This window comes from Delphinapterus leucas, chromosome 16, assembly GCF_059928025.1.
Source record: "Delphinapterus leucas isolate spDelLeu-1000000601 "Yukka" chromosome 16, BTC_Dleu_Yukka2, whole genome shotgun sequence".
In the NCBI taxonomy this organism is placed as follows: Eukaryota; Metazoa; Chordata; class Mammalia; order Artiodactyla; family Monodontidae; genus Delphinapterus; species Delphinapterus leucas.
The window spans coordinates 62,735,980-62,754,176 of NC_143144.1; the positions used below are offsets into that span (position 1 = coordinate 62,735,980).

Sequence of the window (18,197 nt, forward strand, 5' to 3'; positions counted from 1 at the left end):
TTGGCCAGGGTGGTCCAAGATAAAACTGTAAGGCCGGCTGATAAACGTGGGTCAGAGTTTTAGGATAAAGGTATGGAGTACTAATAGTAGGATACTAGGCAGCAGCCAGTTAGAAGATAATTTGGGGGTTTTGAGGCCCTTCCGGGCCTCTGTACTGTAGGCAGCCACATTTGGGCACAGCGGGCCCTGACAAGTCACAGCAAAAGTCTTTGGCAGCACCTGATTCCAGAGGTCAGTTTCCACGCCAACTTAGGGTAGGATGCTACCAGCTGGGGAGGGGTGCCATCACCACGTCCTGTGACTGGGAAGTCCCCCTCCTCTCTACCCAACAGCTTCCACAGGGCTACCTGTATATGTCCTCATGTCTGCTGGAAGATGATGGGCTGTACTGGGGCAGGCAAAGTTCAAAACTCCTAACCAACTGGAGCAATTGACACAGTGCATGAGGGGCTAAGAGGATGGACTCTGAAGGAGACGGACCGACTTAGCACCCAGCATGTGTACCTACTGGATATGTGACCTTGGACAAATCATTCAAGTTCTCAGAACCTCAGTCTCTCATCTGTAAAATGGGAATAATTATACCTGCTGTTGTAAAGGAGATAATGCATAGAAAGCACTCAGCAAAATGCTTGCCCCTGAGCAAGTTTTCTTATAAAAGGGTAGCTGTGATGGGATGGGAATAGCAGATGAACTTGCCTGCAGGGGTTTGCGATGCAGTGGGCCACAGAGATGCCCCTACAAGGGACTTGGGCAGGAAGCAGGCAGCCACAGGAACACTGCAACAGCAGGGTTACCAACAAGACTCAACAGGAGCACAAGGGAAACAGGAAGGAGCCCAGGCTGTAGAAGCAGACAGGTCCAGGTTTGAACCGCGACCGCTCCTTGCTGAGGGGTCTTGGGTGAGTCACTTGGCTTCCCTGGGGCTCCACTGCTGTACCTGTGAGATGGCACTAACAGCAGGCCCTCCTTCATAGGAAGGGGAGGCTAAGCGAGACCATCCATCTCAGGTGCTGAGCACAGTGCCCGGCATAGGGTCAGCACCTTACAATACCAGCTTCTTCCCCCTTGGCCTCCATGGGCCTATTTTCTCACCTGTCAAGCACACCAGCCCTGCCCAACTCCCATGGGCCTGGAGGAACACATGCTCAAAAGTGCTCCGAAAGCACAAAATGTTCCCCTGGGACCGCTGTTCCTTGGCACGACACTCCTTCCACCCTGCCCCCAAGCAAATGGGGAGAAGCCTTCGGAGCCTTGGGTCCTCCTGGAGGTGGAGTTCTCTCTGACTCACTCCCAGCTTGAACCGCCTCCACCCTCCCATGGATGGGATGGGATCCCAGCTGTCATTTTGCTCCTGGTACCCACTGTGCAGGCTGGCTCTGCCTGCGGCACCTCAGTGATGGTGAACAGGGCAGTGGCTGCTCAGTGCCCACGATGTGGGGCTGGGTTAGAAGCCTCCACTACTTCCCCTCCCCAAACCAAGTCACAAGAACACTGCCCTAGGGGCTGCGGGGGTCAGAAGAATGAGGGGAGAGAATCTGGACGTTTGGACTTTTGGAGACCACAGGGACAGGACAGTAGTTGAGAGCCTCTCACAAAACCGTGGATAGATGCATGCACGCGTACACACGCGCACACACACGCACACACACACACACACACACTACTCACCAAAGGGACCCTTTCCCCCAAGTTCAAGTATGTCCACTTCTGCCTTGGCCCAAAGCTCTCACCTCTACAAGGCTGCCCCATACATGCAGTCTGAGACATCCAGTTGGGTTTGGCTTTGAAAACAAACCTGGGCCACTTGGAGGGCTTTTGTTGGTCTGCTTGGCCGGAAGCAGGCAGGAAACCTTCTGAGTTCCTCTCCACCCCTGCCCCGGCCCACAGAGCGTAGTGGCCCATGCAAGTCATGGTTAAACTTAGCCTGGCAAAGGGCCAGGGTCACAGGGCTGCAGGTGGTGGGCCCAGACCAATGCGTTACTCAGGCCCTTAACTCTGAGCTTGGCCGGAAGCCCGAGACCCTGGGGGAGAAATCCAAGATGGCCCCTCCCTTCCATGGGTCCCTCATTCCCACGGCCCCCAGACCCCTATAGCACACCCACCACAGTTTAATCCAATAAATGCCACTGAGAGCTGGCTAACAGTGGGACTTCTCTGGCGGTTCAGTGGTTAAGACCCTGTTCTCTCAGTGCAGAGGGCACAGGTTCCATCCCTGGTCAGGGAACTAAAATCCCACATGCCACACAGCGCGGCTGGAAAAAAATAAAAAAAGTTGGCTAATAGTGATACACTAACGTTTATCAAGCCCTCACTAGGATGTGCTGGGCACTGCACACAGCGAGCCCTGTAACCTTCTAGGTGGTGGGTGTCACTCCTGTTTCACAGGTGGGTTAACCATAACCCAGGAGAAGTAATTTTCTAGCCCCACAACTAGAAAAGGCAGAGCTGGGCTGAGAAAGCCTGCTCTGACTGCCTCCGCCAAAGCCCAAGTTCTCTCCACTGTGTTATGTCTACAGAGCACCTACAGTGTGCAAGAAACATGCTGGGTGCCACAGGGCCCACGAAGATGAGCGTGCCATGATCCTCAGCAGTAGAAACACCACAATCCACGTGGGAGGCAGACGGCCACCAAGTACCCTCACAGGACAGAATGAGCAATAGGCTACAACATCGCAGAGAGTTTCATTGCCGTTCTTTTGGGGACCCCTCCTTGTCTGTAGGCCTTCCCTGTGCCCATCTGCTTGGCTCCACATCCATGCCCCTTCCTTCCAGACAATTCTTACAACAAACTGAGACCAGCAGGAGCCTGTGTCCAGCCCCACAACGTGTTCATCAACACCCCCCTCTGCCCTGTCACCCGCCAGCCCCCTCCCGGGGCTGGCTGACCGTGGCCTCAGCAGCGGGGGCGCCCTTCCCAGCAGCCCGGCAGCCCCCCGGGACAGTGGTTCTCCAAATGTGGTCGCGGTTCATCATCACCAATATCACCTGGGGACTTGTTAGACGAGCAAATTTTCAGGTGCCGTCCCAGACCTGCTGATCAGAAATTCCAGGGGCGGGGCCAGCACCTCCAGGTGGTTCTAATGCCCACTCCAGCTTGCGAAACACCCCTTCCCACACCAGGCAGGCCTCCAGGGAGGAGGGGGGTGGGGCTCCAGTGAAACTGCAGCCCAGATCCTGGAGCTCGCCAAGGGTTTGCCCCATGCCCAGACTGTCAGATGCAATTAGCTCTGCTAATTACCACAGCAAAAGTAGCTCAGGCCCTGGCGTCATCTTCAGAGCCAAAAGGAGAGGTGATGCGTCCTTACGAAATGGAATAAGGAGGTGCGCTGATGGCAGGGGAGGGCACTTGTAGCCCAGGCCCCGTTGGGTGACTTGAGTCCCTTTCCCATTGCTTAGGTTCTGGGTGTCCTGAGAAAGAAGGGGCTAAGGGAAACCCAAACCGTTGATAAGTTTGGGCTGAACGCCTCCCGTGTGCTTGGCCTTGTGCTAGAGTTTCACAGTCCTGGCTAATGACATACATGTTGTTTGGGGGAAATAAATCCCCAAATTTAAGCAAGTCAGAGTTTAGAGTGGTACTAATCTAAGCCCCATTTTACCGAGGCGTAACGAGGAGACACACTTGACTGAGAGATGGGTGAAGGTGAAAGTGGTCCAGGCAGGCTGGACATCACGCTGTAGACCCTCACAGGCAGGAGAGGTTTAGTGAAAGGTGATGTTTTCATTAACAGCTGATAGGAAGCTAATTACTCTGCGTGTGTTTTGTCATTTAATTTTCAGAACACCGGTTAGGTAGTTGCAACACCCCTACCTTGGGAAGAGACTGATGGTCAGGGAGGTGCACTGGGTGGCCTCTAAGATTCCCTGGACTGCAGTTTGAGACGGAGTCTGCTCCCCTCTCTGTTCCACCTCCATCCCCCAGGGGCTGATGGGAAACTGAGTGAGCCCTGCCACCTTCCTGGCATCACTGTCAGTGGCAACCACCAAAATCATCAGGTTGACTGTCCCCCAAGTCTCCCAGGCCTTGGAGACACAGGACTGTAAGAAAAGAGAGACTGAGGGGACTTCCTGGAGGTCCAGGGGTTAAGACTCCGCGCTTCCAACGCAGGGGGCGTGGTTTCCATCCCTGGTTGGGGAACTAAGATCCCACATGCCACGCAGACAAAAAAAAAAAAAGAAGGAAAAGAAAAGAGAGGTTGAATGCAGAGCACAGAGTTTGACCCTGAGTCTTGGTTTGGAGTGTGGGCCCCAGGAGCAGTTCGTCTGAGCCCTGGTGAGGCGCCCCTCCTTGGTCCCGCCTGTCTCATCCCCGATTCCACACTTCTCTCTGGCAGAGCCCAGGCCGCGTGCTGGAGTCTGACCAGCTTTCCTGCTGTTCAACAACAACCGCCGTTCAGGCCCAGCTCAGGGACCCCTCCTCCAGGGGACCTGCCCTTCTCCAAACTCCTGCGGGTCAGGCTGCCTTCCTGCTCTTTACTGCGTTGGTTTACCCATGGGTCCCTGCCTTTCCACCCACGGTGCCAGCAAGGGCCCCCTCCAAGCACCAGGCATGAGGCTGGACACCTGCAGGTGCCTAGTGTGTCAGTGGGAGTTGGCTTATCCCATACTTGGGAGGAGATGGCCGGCTGTGCGAGTGATGGGTCTCCACACGCTCCTTCCTCGTTGCCTCAGGGCCAGGGGACAGACAGGCTCGGCACAGAGGGTTCCAGAAGGGCAGCTCTGCAGCCACTGTCTGCCACCCTTACAGGATGGGGCTTCCCTGCTGGAGAGGAGAGAGGCCCAGCAGGGGCAAGGCCAGAGAGCCACTCTCTTCACCTGCGTCCCACACAGTGACGGGGGAGGCAGTTCAGGGGGGTGGGAGCGGGCCGGCCTCAGGCGTGGGCAGAGAGGGAGGGGCGGGCAAGGAGAGGAAGTGAGGAAGGAGGAAGGAAGGGGACCAACAAAAATTAATTGAGCAAGTGGGTAGAAAGGGTGTGGTTCTGGGGCCCCAGGGCCTCCTCTTCTCAGTGCCTTTGCAGTGACCTCCTCCATCACCTTCCACCCCTCCCACTGGGCAGGACCTCTGTCATGGCCTCCAGCCTGTGTCACCTTCCTGGGACCTGCCACCCTCAGGGCCACTGGGCTCCTTCCCTTATCTCCTTTCCCCTTCCTGGGGGCAGGAGTGGCGGTGGGAGACATGCCTGGAGTAGGGGCGTGGAGAGGGGACACTTCCCCACCGCAGATGTGCTTGGCGGCCGACGCCAGACAACTGGGCCGAACAGCCCCTCTCTAGGGGGAGCTACCGTACTGCGGTTCTATGCACCCAAAATGGCATAATCTTTTTTGTTTCCCCCAAGAGAAGCCAGAAATCTGGATTTTATCAAAAATCCCAAGTTTACAATGTCTTCTACTCTTTCAAAAATTCTTTAAAACTCATGTGAGCCAAATAAAATATGTCAGTGGGCCACCCAGAGCCTGCTGCCCCTCACCCACCTCCTCTCCCTGCCCACTGCTGCCCCCCACTCCCCACCAAGCATCCCTCAAGGCAGCCCGTGACCCCGGGGCTCGCCTCACTCTTCCCCCTCATACCACCACCTGCTAGCACCTCTGCATCCAGGACTCCCCAAAATACCCCCCGGCTTGACTTTTCACCCCAAGTCCAGGGCTGACTCTATCCCAGTGTCTCCCAGTCGGCCCTGGCAGCCACCCTCAGAATAATCCTAACCAGCCTGTGCTAGGGGCTTATACGTGCCTTCCCCACAGCCTCTCTAGGGACTGGAAGGAAAGAGAGAGACCATGTGGCCTAATGGGTGTGCACCAAGGCCTGTGGTCCCTAGCACTGAGAGCTGGACCCCCACCAGCCCTCCCTAACCTGGGGAAACCCCAAGGGTCAAGACTGGGCCCTGATGGAGGTTGGGGAGCAGGGCAGAATGAGGGGGAGAGCACAGACCCCGCCCCCATGCCAGAGAGGTGGACCTACTGATGGGCCCGTGGGAAAGTGCACACTGCGAGGAGAGTGGCCTTTCCACTGACATGAGCTCTGCTGTCGCCGCACATGGCCACACTGGCCAGACTCACAGAGGATGCCCAGTCATACCCGCCAAAGTGTGAGGTTTCCTTGAGGCCCACTCTCGGAAGAGGGAGGCGTTTCCAAAAAAGTCACCAGGATGCCAAACCCATCCTCTGGACTGGGGTCATGCAGCCAGCCAGCCCAGGTGCAGGAAGGACAGTGGGCTGGACTCCAGCCACGTGGGTGGGAGAGCCCACATCCTTCCTGTTTCCGCTCCTCTATCATAGCCCATGCATGTCCCTTGGTGGGCAAGGGATGGAAAAGGCAGGGAAGCCATCAATCTCCCAGGAAGGACAGGGCATCCTTCCTCCAAGCCATGCTGCCTGACTTCCCCACAGCAGAGGCCCTGACCCACAGGGAGTCATGGAAAATCACAGCATCTTAGGACAGACAGACAGACTGCGGCCTGGGGTCTCAGAGGCTAAGGGATGACAAGGAGGCCTGCAGGTCACAGAGATAAGGAAAGGCTCCCCTGGCAGCCCTGAGTCAGGGCCCACACCTCCCCCCCTTTCATCCATATTCCCCAGGGCTCCTCTGGCAGTCACTGCAGTGGGTCGAATGGCAGCCCTCGAAAAGACAAGCCCATGTGCTAATACTTGGACCCTGTGGATGGGACTTTATTTGGAAGAAGGATCTTTACGGATGTAGTTAAATGAAGGCTCTTGAGATGAGACAGTTCTGGATTACCCTAAATTCAATGACAAGTGTCCTTATAAAGAGACAGAAAAGGAGAGAACAGACAAAGAGGAGAAGGTGATGGAAGACAGAGGCAGAGGATGGAGTGATACTCCACAGCCCAGGAAGGTCTGGAGCCACAGGAAGCTGGGACAGGCAAGAGAGGATTCTTCCTTAGAGCGTTTGGAGGGAGTGTGGTCCTTCGAGTACGCTGATTTCAGACTTTTGGCCTCCCGAGCTATGAGATAGTAGATTCCTATTGTTTTAAGGCACCGCGTTTGTGGTCTTTGGTTATGGCAGTCCCAGGAGGCCAATGCAGTCTCAAAGCACAATGTACCCCCCTCCCCTCCCAGTTTGGCCACTGACATTCCCATTTCTGCTGGGCACCTCCAACATCCCCAGCTGCCGCAGCCATCGCTGTGCACCAAAGCCTGGGGCTTCCACGCCAATGGGACTCTCCCTTCTGGCCTGGTGTGGTCCTTTGGAATCAGCTCCTCTAAGCTCTCCCTAATTCCCAGACACCTCAGGTAGCCCTGGCCCTGGAGGTCTCCCTGCCCCACTTCAGGGAGTTCTTGTGTGCATGAGACACAGGCCTGAGCTTTAGTTCAGTCTGATGTTCAGGGCCTGGTCTCAACCAGCCTCAGGGGACCTCTCAGGTCACTCCCCTCCTGCCCAGGCCGCTTCAGATTATCTACTGTCTTCTGAACACCTCCTAGACTTACTTTCCCACCATTCCCTGCAATGTCCACGCCTAACCCTACCCAATGGTCCTCACAGCCAGCCCATTTCAGAAACTGCTGCCAAGATTCTTCCAGATCCCTCCCTCCCCCAACTTCTGAGACAAATCCTTTCTTGAAAGGGGTAGAAGAACAAGGGGAGGGAGATGGCCTATTTATTAAGCCCCTCTGAGTGCAGGCTGGTGTCTGGTGCCTCGTGTAGATGGTGTCTCCATAGATGCGCCCCTAGCAGGGACCCAACAAACACTTGCTCCTCAAGCCTTTATTCTTAGCTCATTTCACCTGTGCAGCAGCCCCATTTCCCAGGCAGGAGCCCGAGGCGATGAGAGGTTGAGCAATTGCTCAAGGTCACACATGTAGGAAGAGAGCAGAGGAGAGCCAGACACCATGCCAGGCCCAAGGCTCCAGACCCTGCTGTCTGCCCGGTGGACCCCAGGCTATTCTTTCATCACAGCAAGCTGCTTGCCTGAGATCTGGTCTTATCCCACTGCCTTCCTTGGTTGGGCTCCTCTTGGGTCAAGGTGGGCCTGTTTGCCTTGACGCTCTGCAGAGCGCCTGGCAGAGACCAAATGCAGGGCTGCCTGCTTAGTGTGCTAAGGACAGGGCGGGCGACCTTGGGGACCCGCCAGCTCACACACTGCACATGGGAGACACCCGCTTTCTAAAGACGGCCTCTATAAACACTTCCATTCTTAGGAAGGATGCATTTCCTACAGCAAGCGTGCACCCAAGGGCCTCCCTTGACCCCCAATTCCCTCATCAGGTTTCTAGACCTGAAGTCACAGGGTGCGTTTTAACAATACGAGCGCAGGGCTAACCATTTCCCACAGCGAAGCAGCCCTCACGACTGTCAGACGTTGGCGTGGCTTGAACTAGTGTTTCTTGTAAGTTCCCCTCTGCCCATGGGCCCCATGTCACTCACAAGAGCGGTTGCCCAGAGGGAAGAGGCACACCCACCTCAGGGCAGCCAGGCCAGGGCTCCCAAACTTGTCCGCTGTCTCGCCCTTCACCCTGCGTTTTCTACACCCCAGGCCTCCAAGCACAGCAGCAAATACTCAGGACAAACCCCACTTTTGCCACGGGGCAGGGAGGGCAGTCTGCAGCAGGGGACGGGGGAAGCAGGCTCCCGACGCGCCGCCGGCAAACTCGCGGGCTTAGGGGAGGGACTTAGGGGGTGGAGCAGGAAGCCGAGAGTAAATACGAAGGACAACAAAGGGAAGACAGGGCCCTCGCTCGGCCACCCGCTCAGAGCTCAGCTGGGGATGGATGGGATCAAATAGCCTGTCGGTGCCCAGCAGCCTCCTTCCCTGTGAGCCCTGGATGGGAACAAACAGAGCCCAGCTCAGGAAAACACCCCGGCGTCTCCGGCATGGGCGTGGGGGGATGGGCCCCGGGGGCTTTTCTGTGGCCACAGAACAGCCAGGTCCCCCACTCCCTCCCTCCCCACCCAGTGCCTCTTACTCCTGTTACTCACGTGCTGGCTTAGAGGGATGCTGGCCCCTACACGGTGAAGTCCCAGGCTGCGTTCCCACCCTGGTCCCTGAGGCTTGGGTGTACCTGACACAATGCCTGGGCCCCAGCTGGGCTGAGAGAGGGGGAGAGAGATGGGGAAGAAGGGAAGTGCTCTGGGCCTCCTGCACACACACACACACACACACACACACGAGTCATGCTCTGTGACTGCAAAGATCTAAAGACCCCTTTCATCTTAATAAAGGGGAACAGCAAGAGACACAAAGGCAAGTGGGAGGCCAACACAGCTGTAAAAAACTTAAGAGTTGTGTCTGGCCTCTTGGCTGTGCTCTCTGCTCCAGGGACCTGGGCTGAAAACAAAGCAGGCAGCCTGCCTGTCCTCCCTCCAGAACTGCATCGGTCCTCGGAGCAAACCAGTCCTCCTCCGCCAGGGGAAGCTGCGGGCCTAGGCTGTAAGGCCAGGAACTGTCAGAAAAATGACCCCCAGAATCATCTATGAACACAGTCACCCTCCCTGTAAACTACACAAAACAACGACCTACAACCACGTGGTTTTCCAGCCACAGGGATGGAGTGATGAGGTTGTGAGGATGCCCATGCTCTGTCCTGGCTTCTGCTCGAGGCTGCACATGGCACACAGTAGGTGTCCCAGAACCAACACACAGGTCAGGCTGGTGTAGGGCGCAAGCAGCCACTGATACTGCTGAGTTCACCTGGACATATTATACTCCCCTCCCAAGGCCGCCCAGAAAGAAATAGCTCAAAGCTCTTCAGCCCAGAAGAGCTTAACACTTTGTAGAGGCTTAGTAGCAAAGGGGCCAAACTCTGGAATCAGAGGCCCAGAATTGAATCCTGGTTCTCCCACCTGCTGTGACAATAGCACCTACTTCATGGCATGGCAGTCACATGGTCGTGCTCTGTAAAGGACATTGTTATTGGCATTGGTATTGGTGACAAGGCCAGGTCTCTGTTTTGATTTGTTAAATCCTGCCGGGTGCATCTTAGGGACTCCTCTGGGCAGAGGGGGGTGGCCTGTATCCCTGCAGCAACTCCAGAAGACTGGGGACAGGGTGAAGTTGTCTCCTCTACCTCCCCGTTTTCTTCTAAAGGCCCCCAGGGGCTGCCACAGAGGGAGAGCAGGAAGTTTGGCACCTGGGAAGTTCACAGCTCCCTCCTGCCCATCTGGCAGCGACACTGAAAGCTCCTCTACCGCAGGTAGAAGGAGAAACCAGTGTTGGTCTCTGATGGCTGGCATTAAAGGTGCAGGCGCTCCATGGATGCTTGCTTGCTTGCTTGCTGAATGAATGAATGAAGTCAGGACTGGGAAAAGAACCTCACTGCCTTTACTCCCAGGAGCAGGAATTTGAGATGGGAATGGAGTAGGGCATCCTGGATGAAGTAACTTCTAAGTTTTTTTTCTGGGAGGCACCCTGCCGTTAGAAAAGCAAAGCACTAACAGTGGTAAACGACTCGGGAAATGTGAGCAAAAACCCAGACACACCCCTGGAGACAGACCACAGCCACTTTAGCTCTGGACAGCCTTCAGCTAATTGCAGGCTGACTGATTCACCACCAGCGCTGACCACCATAATGACCCAGGAATGAACTCTGACACAAGTTATCTGACCCCCAGCTGCATCTCTCCTTGACACCCACATCCTCGCTTGAGACCCTTGTAGAAATGGACGATAAATGGAGGATGACAGGGTTTGATGCAAATCAGGTAAGAGAAGAAGCAGAGGAGCAACCCTTGGTAGAGTGACGAGCAACTCCCCCTTTCTGGAGAATACCAGACGAGCCGCATGGCCCTGACACCCAGGGGAAGGTTTAGTAAATAGCAACCAATGCACTACGTTTATTGAGATTTAAACACTGTGCAAAATGCTTTACATTGCTGTGTCATCCTCACAATAAACCTCTGAAGGAGTCACTATTCTCATAAGGAAACTGAGGCACAGAGAGGGGAGGCCATCCACGCAACATCACAGAGCCAGGATTTGAACCCAGGACTGCCCAACTTTCAAGCCTCCGATCTTCCCATGACACCATGTTGCTCAGTGACCCGTGAAACATCAGTCATGCACCTGTGGGCTTTCCTTCCCTGCACTGTTTAGGGAAAAGCAGGTGACAATTTAGGTGAAATATGGGCATGAAGCAGGGAGTCAAACTTAATGAACCTATGATGTTCCTTCCACCCAGAGATTCTGGGAGTGTGGCCTGGGATATCGGAGATGGCTTTTCCTGGGGAAGCCTCCTCTGCAGTGGATTAGGAAAAAGGAGTGAGGTCTCTTCTAACCCTGGGTGGTGGGTTTGGGGGTGAGGCATCAGGAGGAAGAGGCATGGATGCATGGGGGCCTCCAGGGCAGCACACGGGGGTGGGACCCAGGCATCCCCACTCTCTTCCCCTCCAGCCCAGGCATGCCTGCCTCCTCAGTGACTCTGAAACAAAGTCTCAGCAAACAAAGGACCTTTTCAAGAACTCCAGGCAGGTCCCCTGACTGCTACTAAGAAGGCTATTGAAACAGGTTCCTAGGAGCACGTGGCTTTGCACCAACCAGCAGGGCCAAAATGATAACGCCCTCCCTTTGGTTTGATGCAGGTTGGTAGGAGACTCTCCTGCATCTGCTGCAGGAAAATAACCTGGAGGGAGAAAGTCCGGTTGGGCTTCAAGCGGAGCCCCTCCTCCTGGGCAGCAGAGTGCCCCATTGTGTTATTCACCTGGAAGTGAGCCAGTTAAACGTTGTGGGCTTTGAATTTTTTTCTTGGGACTTCCATCAGAGGATCTCAAAGTGCTCTGAATATGACCTGGTACTGGCCATTACTGTCCCCATTAAACAGACAGGGAAACTGAGCCCTGTCTGTCAATATCACAGAGCAGGAGGGGACCTGGGGTTGGTGTTCTGCCTGTTGTCTTCTCACCTTTGACACTCAGACTTTGTGGGATTCTGTCCTTAGGCAGGACACTGTGAACACGGCTGTCCTCTCTAACACCACTCACCAAATCTCTGGTACATCTCAAATACCCTCAAATTCCTACATAAACTGCTGGGGAGGAAGGGATTCCACAGGTCTCATTTAGCCCACCTAGAATCCCACAGGGAATGCCAGAGCTGGGTGAGAGGTGGACTCTGAGACTTTGCTTCTATTTCCAGCTGGTACCTATGCCTGAGGCAGTGGATTCCGGACATTCCTCCTCTGAGTGCATTTGATCCGCAAGCTCTGAGGCCACAGGAGCCCCAGCAAGGGCCCTGGCACATCGTAGGTGCACAATAAGTAGATACTCGCTCCATCAATGAATGAAGGTTCTCTCTTAAGTCAGCCCCCACAGGAAGGACGTGGGCAGCCTTGTTTCTCACTTTCCTTTGGGGGAGTGGGGGTTGGTGAAGAAGGGAAAGCACCTCTCTGATCTCCCCATCACTGCTCTGGCCCGCTCTTGCCCTACGCCCTTCACGGATTGATTCAGGCTGTAGAAGGGAGACCCAGAGCCATGGAAGCCACCAGAAGCCCCTCAGGAGTCATGCTTTTGCCCCAGTTGCAGTTCAGAGAACTAAACACGATAGCATGCTGACAGCTGTGCTCTGCTCCCTCGGGGCAAATCCAAGGCCTTCCACCAACTGGCTCACAGCCCAGACCTGTGGCCTGCAGCCCCGCCCTCTTCCCCTGGCCCATCCTCTAAGAAACATACCTGTGGATGTAAGGCCTTCTGAGCTCCTTCCCTCCTCAACGTGCCTTACAGTTGGGTGGCTCCTGTTCCCCGCCCCCCCAGCCTGACCTAAGGTGGAGGTGTTGCCTTGGGCAACAGTGATATCACCTGTGTGGTATTCCATTCTGCTGATGTCATGGGGTGGGCCATGTGGATGGAGGGGGATGCGCTTTCTACAGGAAAACGTCACAGGTCCCAAACTGCTCAGGAGGATCCTATACACCTCTTGGGCACAACTAAATGATGCTCTTCCTGTCCCAGAAAACGTTCTCACCTTTCTCTCCCCTCTGGATGCCTGTTTAGGCCATGCCTCAAACCTGACTTTCCCTCTTCAAGTGTCAGTCAAAAGGTTGGGATGGGCAGCTTTATCCTCAGCTCTGAATGAACCCCACGCAAGGGCACCAATGATCTCCTTCTTACCATCTGGGATAATCTGGGTCCCTGTGGCCTTGCCGTTTGCCCAGACCTCAGAGGAGGGAGCAGTGGCACTAATGGGGGAAGTGAGGGTCCCAATCTGGCAGAGAATGTAGATCCCCCATTGACCTCTACTGTCTTTAAAAGCTCATACGAGCCAGATACTGGTGTGCACCAGGCACTGTGCTCAGTGTTTGTAAGCAGGCCCTAGGAGGGGTTATCCACATTTTACCCATGACAGGGCTGAGGCTTGGAGTACTCAACACACTTGCCCAACTCCTGAGCAGTGGAGCCAGGACTGGACCCAAGCCTTCCCTACTCCAAAGCCCATGTGAGTCATACCTCCTTGGCTCTGTGGCACCTGGAGGCTGTGGCTTTCTAAAGATGAGCCACGAGGGGGCCTGGACAGAGACCAAGGAGAGCCCTTTAAATCCAAAGAGGCCAGCTGGGCAGGCCAGGTGGCTAAGGCAGCCAAAGCAAAGCACTTAGGACTGCTTCACCACGCCCATGCTCACACGGGGGCTGCAGTAAGTGGCCAGCCCTGGGCCTTCCACTTCTTGAGCATCCGTGTTGACTAGGGACCATGTTTCTTTGCTCTGCTTGACTTCTTGTTGACCCATCCAGGTCACCTGACCACCCCCTTGATTTGCGTGCAGCATTTACCCCTGTGGCCTGAACCTACAACCCTGAAATTTTATAGTAGTTATTTAACTTATGCAAAAGCAACTCAATGTAGTCGGGAGCTAATGCTTAGAAAAGCACTAAATGAAATAAGTAAATAAAATAAAAACTGCTAAATTATGAAAGAGGACAGGGAGAAATCCTACCGGTACACTGCCTTTGAGGGACTGGCCAAGGAGATACACATAGCATACAGGAGTGCTAGTCTACCTGGCAGGTATCTCTCCACTGGTGAGGGAGCCACAGAAGTGAACAGAGCCCATGCTATTGGACCATCACTCCCCCTGCCCTCTCCCTCCCCTGATCTGAATCCAGCTTTGCCGAGCAGAAGCTGCCTTCTGATCTTTGGTTTCCCATGTGCCTTGCCCAGGACGCAAGAAGCAGGTATCATTCAGGCTGCACGATAGTCACAAAGTCTCCTTGCAAGTTAATACACTAGCAATTTTATTTGTACACTCACTTCGGGGAGCTCTCTTGAGATGACTTAGCAGCCCAAGTCCAAACCGTTCTGAAAACTGTGGAGATGGGGTTTCTAGAGGGCACAGCTAAGAGCCAGATTCTGGGACAGGTGACATGACTGCAGGTAAACACCACCCTTCTGGGAAATCAGCTAGGCACCAGCCGACCCTTTCCAGGAGACATCGTGACTTTCCCATTAGCTGAGAAGCCTATTTTGTTTAAAATATAGACAGTACGTAGTAAAACCCTCTGTTGCACCTAATTAAGTGCTGAAATGTATAGTGTGAAAAATAAATGACCATATATATGGAGCTGTGAAATGGAGTTTTGGAAAGTCTTCCTGGACGAGCTTGGGAAGGGCGTTTGCACGTGAACGGCACCGGACGGGGATGGGGCCTGTGGGGCTTGGAAGTGTCAGGACAGCGTGTTCAGATACTTCTCCCATCGTCCACTCCGACAGGCGTTCTCTGCCTAGCTCAGGGGGCCTGCGTGGTGCCTTTCGTCTGCACCACACCCAGGCAGCACGTACTCATCACCCTCATGCCAGGCCCCAAACTGGATTTGCGACCTCATACTGCCTAGCGATTAAGAAGGAAAGCCTTCTGAGGCTTGGGCCAGGCCACTCCATCAGCCCCCGAGGCCAGGCCTGCCTCTTTCTTTCCTTTCTTTTGGCTGCCAGGTGAGTTTTACGTCTTTTTTCCATCTGAGCTGAGAGCAGGTACTACTTCCTTTGACAAAGAAAAAGAGCAACCGCCCTTCTCTCTTTTTCATGAGGGCCCCCCAACCAAACTAGCTTTTGAAGCTTAACCTGCTTCTTGCTCTGTGAATGCTCAGTGACTGGAACATTCTGAATACTTTACTTCTCTGTGCCTTAGTTTCCTTGACTATAAAATGGGGATACCAATACCTATGTCACTGGGCTACTGAGAAGATTAAATGAGTTAATACAGACAAAGTGGTTTTGGAAAAAAAAAGCCTGGCAAATGGTAAGCCCTCACTAATTGCTGGTTATCAGGGCTGCTGTGTACAGTTGTATGGGTGGTACACTGCTCAAGAACACCCGGCTGCGGGGTGGTGAGGATGAATCCAGCTCGCATGCTGCCTGCCCAGCTATGTAACTTGGCTCTGTCCACCCAGATGAGGCCCCTTTTTCTAAATGGCACCAGGGTGACATCCTCTTGCCAAGAGGAAGCACCTTATTCTAATTCATGCAAGGGATGGAAGAGGCTTGCAGCAGCCTTGGAGGTTATTATTATCAGCTCTCGGCACTCTCATGGCTATGTCCCCCTTCGCAGCAAGACAAGATTAGCCCCAGCCACAAGTACGGTTCTGCTCCTCAGGTGCCCAGCACACCTGGAGCACTTGCCCCTCCCTCAGGACGCTCGGGGGGTAAAGCCTTCCCCAGGATCCCCCAGGGGCTGCCCTCCTATTGAGGGGACTCTGCACCCCAAACATGGAGCCACGGTGTCTTGGACTCTGAGGGGACCTTCTTCGTAATTGTTGATGGTCACGTGTCTGCTGACATGATGGCAGCACCTTACCTACTGAGGAGCTCTAGTTGTCGGCAAGTTCCCCCTTACTTCTAAGTAAATAAGATCTGCCTCCTGCTTCTCCCACCCAGTGAGTCTCTGAGGCCAGAAAGAGCAAGTCTCCTCTTCTCAAGTGACAATGTTGGAGATTCCTGAAGGCCAGAGCCCAGTCCCCCTAGGCTTCTCAAACCTGGGGGAAATACTGCCAGTTCATTCCCTTCTCCCTCACAAGAAGCACCTTCCAGACCCTCCATGGCATTCCATCCTCTCTCCTGCGGACAAGTGACAACAGGGCTGTGCACTCCAGACCCCCACCCAGATGTGCACCCTTTCCCTCAGACAGAATCCCCCATCTTCTTTCTCTTTATTGACCCCAGGGGGTCCAAGAAGGAAAAAATACAAAACCAGGTTCCTCCCAGATGACACCTTCTCAGGTGGGCAATTTTGCCAGAGGTCTCTACCAGAAGTTCCTCCCCTTTCTTGCCCTCAGATAAAAAGTTCACCCACACATCCTCATCTTCGTTTCCCTCATGGGCACTGCAGGAGCCAGGAGGTGTTCTTGGTAAGGTGACAACTTCTGGGCTGATGGCATGAGGATAAAAGTTCAGATCCTTGCCACCCGAAAGCTGGAGCTTGAAACTGCTGCATCTTTGAAAATTGCGGAGCTAGAGGATGGCACTTGAACAAAAGCCTTTCCAGTGGAGAGTCAGTCTAACCACTTTATGGTTACCCACAGTGGAAAATATGAGGGCAGAATGGCCGAGAGCAGCAGCACACACAGGGAATTAGCAAACAATGAAAGCCACTTAGGCACGTAGGCTGGAATGAGGATTCAAAAGCACAGCCTACTGCGTTATTAATAAGAGGTGAATGGCAGCAATTCTACCTGTCTACCAGGCCATTGTCCAGGCTGACTTGGACCTGTGACTGCACCCAGCACAGATGTACTTTACCTGGCAGCCTCTCCGGGGTAGAACTGGTTTGTAAAAGGGAAGGGCCCTGGGTCAAACCCAAAAGAGGAACAAAGAAAAAAAGAACAGGACTCTGAAACCGATTTAGATCCAAAAGGATAGGGTCCAGGATCTGCCAGTGGCTGGTACTCTTCTAGTTTTGTTTTTTTTTTGGGGGGGGGGAGGGGAGGGAGGGGTGGTGCTCATACCAGTCAGAGGAGCAAAAGTCAAAGCGTGGTCCCTGAAAGGTTCAGTAAAATATTTTCCCTTTCTGGGAGGCAGCATTTTTGTTTTTAAAGAGAAAGAGCATTTTGAATGGGAAGCCCAGCCCTGGGGAGTCTGAGTCCCTCCACCCGGCAGCCAGGAAGTTGGAAACTCTGGGAAGGGGTCTGGGGATGCTATCAGAGGTCAGGTGGCAGACTAGCTGCAGCACCAAGAGAAAGTTCTGCACGGCGTGGGGTCTCTTCCACTAATAGGCCCGAAAGAGGAAGCGGCGGGGGCTTTAATCGGCTCCAGCAACCTCATAGCTTCACTACGTTAAACCGAGAAAAAACAAGCTTCACACCTACTCTTCCAGGAAGAGAAGGAAGGAGGGAAGGGAGCGAAGGAGCAGGACGACTCGACCACTCACTCTTTCAGCTCTAGCACTCTGCTCGCAAGGTCGAAAGTAACGGATCTTCGGGGCGGTAGACACAGCAACTTGGTCCCGCTTCCGGCACCGCGGCTCGGTGCGCGCGAAGGAGGAGCTGCCAGCTGCGCGGGGCTGCAACGAAGCGCCCACTGGGGTCTCCGCGGCCCGGGAGAGGCCCGAGCGGAGAGGCTGGGACGCAGGACCCCGCGCGGCGCGAGGAGGGAGAGGACAGCATCCCCGCTTTTGCTCGTAACCGGGTTCCCCAAGTCAGCCCAGACCTGGGAGGGCCGGGCGGGAACCCCGCTCCAATCCTCCTCCATCTCCGGCGCAGCTCCGCCTGGTCCCTCTTCTTCCTTCCAGCACTCGAGATGCCCGGGGAAGACGCAGAGCCTCGCGGCCGCGGGCCCAGTACTTACGTTCAGCTTTGGTCCCCGCTCTCCGGCTCCGGAGAGACCCGGCTGCGCTCGCGGGTCCCGGGAGCCCCGAATCCGCTGTCTGGCGGCGGCGGCGGCTGCGGCTGAGCGTCCGGCCCGGTAATTAGAGGGACGGCCACGGCGATACCCCGGCCGGCTCCCGCCTTCTGGCCCCCATCAACAGGCTCTAAAGGGCTTCAGACTTACTCATTTCCTGGATGTCAAAGAAACTTTTCCTCCTTATAAGAACAAAACACCCGCCTCTACTCCCGACCGCGGAGGCTCCTTAAGGTGGACCATGAGGGTTAGGAGGGGCTGGACCCAGGGTCCGCCGCGGAGGTCTGCCCATCGACCACCCCAGAAACTGCAGAGGGGGCAGCAGAACTGGAGGGTGATCGGGCGAGACGGAATCTGGCCACTGGAGTAATCTAGGGCGAATGGACAGGGAATCGGGGGAAGGCGCCCTTAAAAGTCGTTCTGGGC

General features: G+C 54.8%; 1 protein-coding gene across 5 annotated transcripts in view; it reads right to left on the minus strand.

The window, feature by feature from the left end:
• The window catches only part of ITPRIP (inositol 1,4,5-trisphosphate receptor interacting protein), a 46,128-nt gene extending 28,177 nt beyond the window's left edge, over nucleotides 1-17,951 (minus strand). Inside the window, exon 1 of one of the 5 annotated variants that reach the window (XM_022568822.3) lies at nucleotides 17,302-17,679. In XM_022568822.3, the coding sequence (XP_022424530.1) occupies nucleotides 17,302-17,621 (320 nt within the window). In that variant the 5' untranslated portion in view covers nucleotides 17,622-17,679. Of the gene's footprint in view, nucleotides 1-1,671; nucleotides 6,542-8,418; nucleotides 8,834-17,301; nucleotides 17,680-17,717 lie in introns of those variants that run through there. The other 4 variants (XM_022568823.3, XM_022568825.3, XM_089898148.1 and 1 more) reach the window with 4 other exon arrangements.
• Nucleotides 17,952-18,197: the final 246 nt, after the last annotated feature.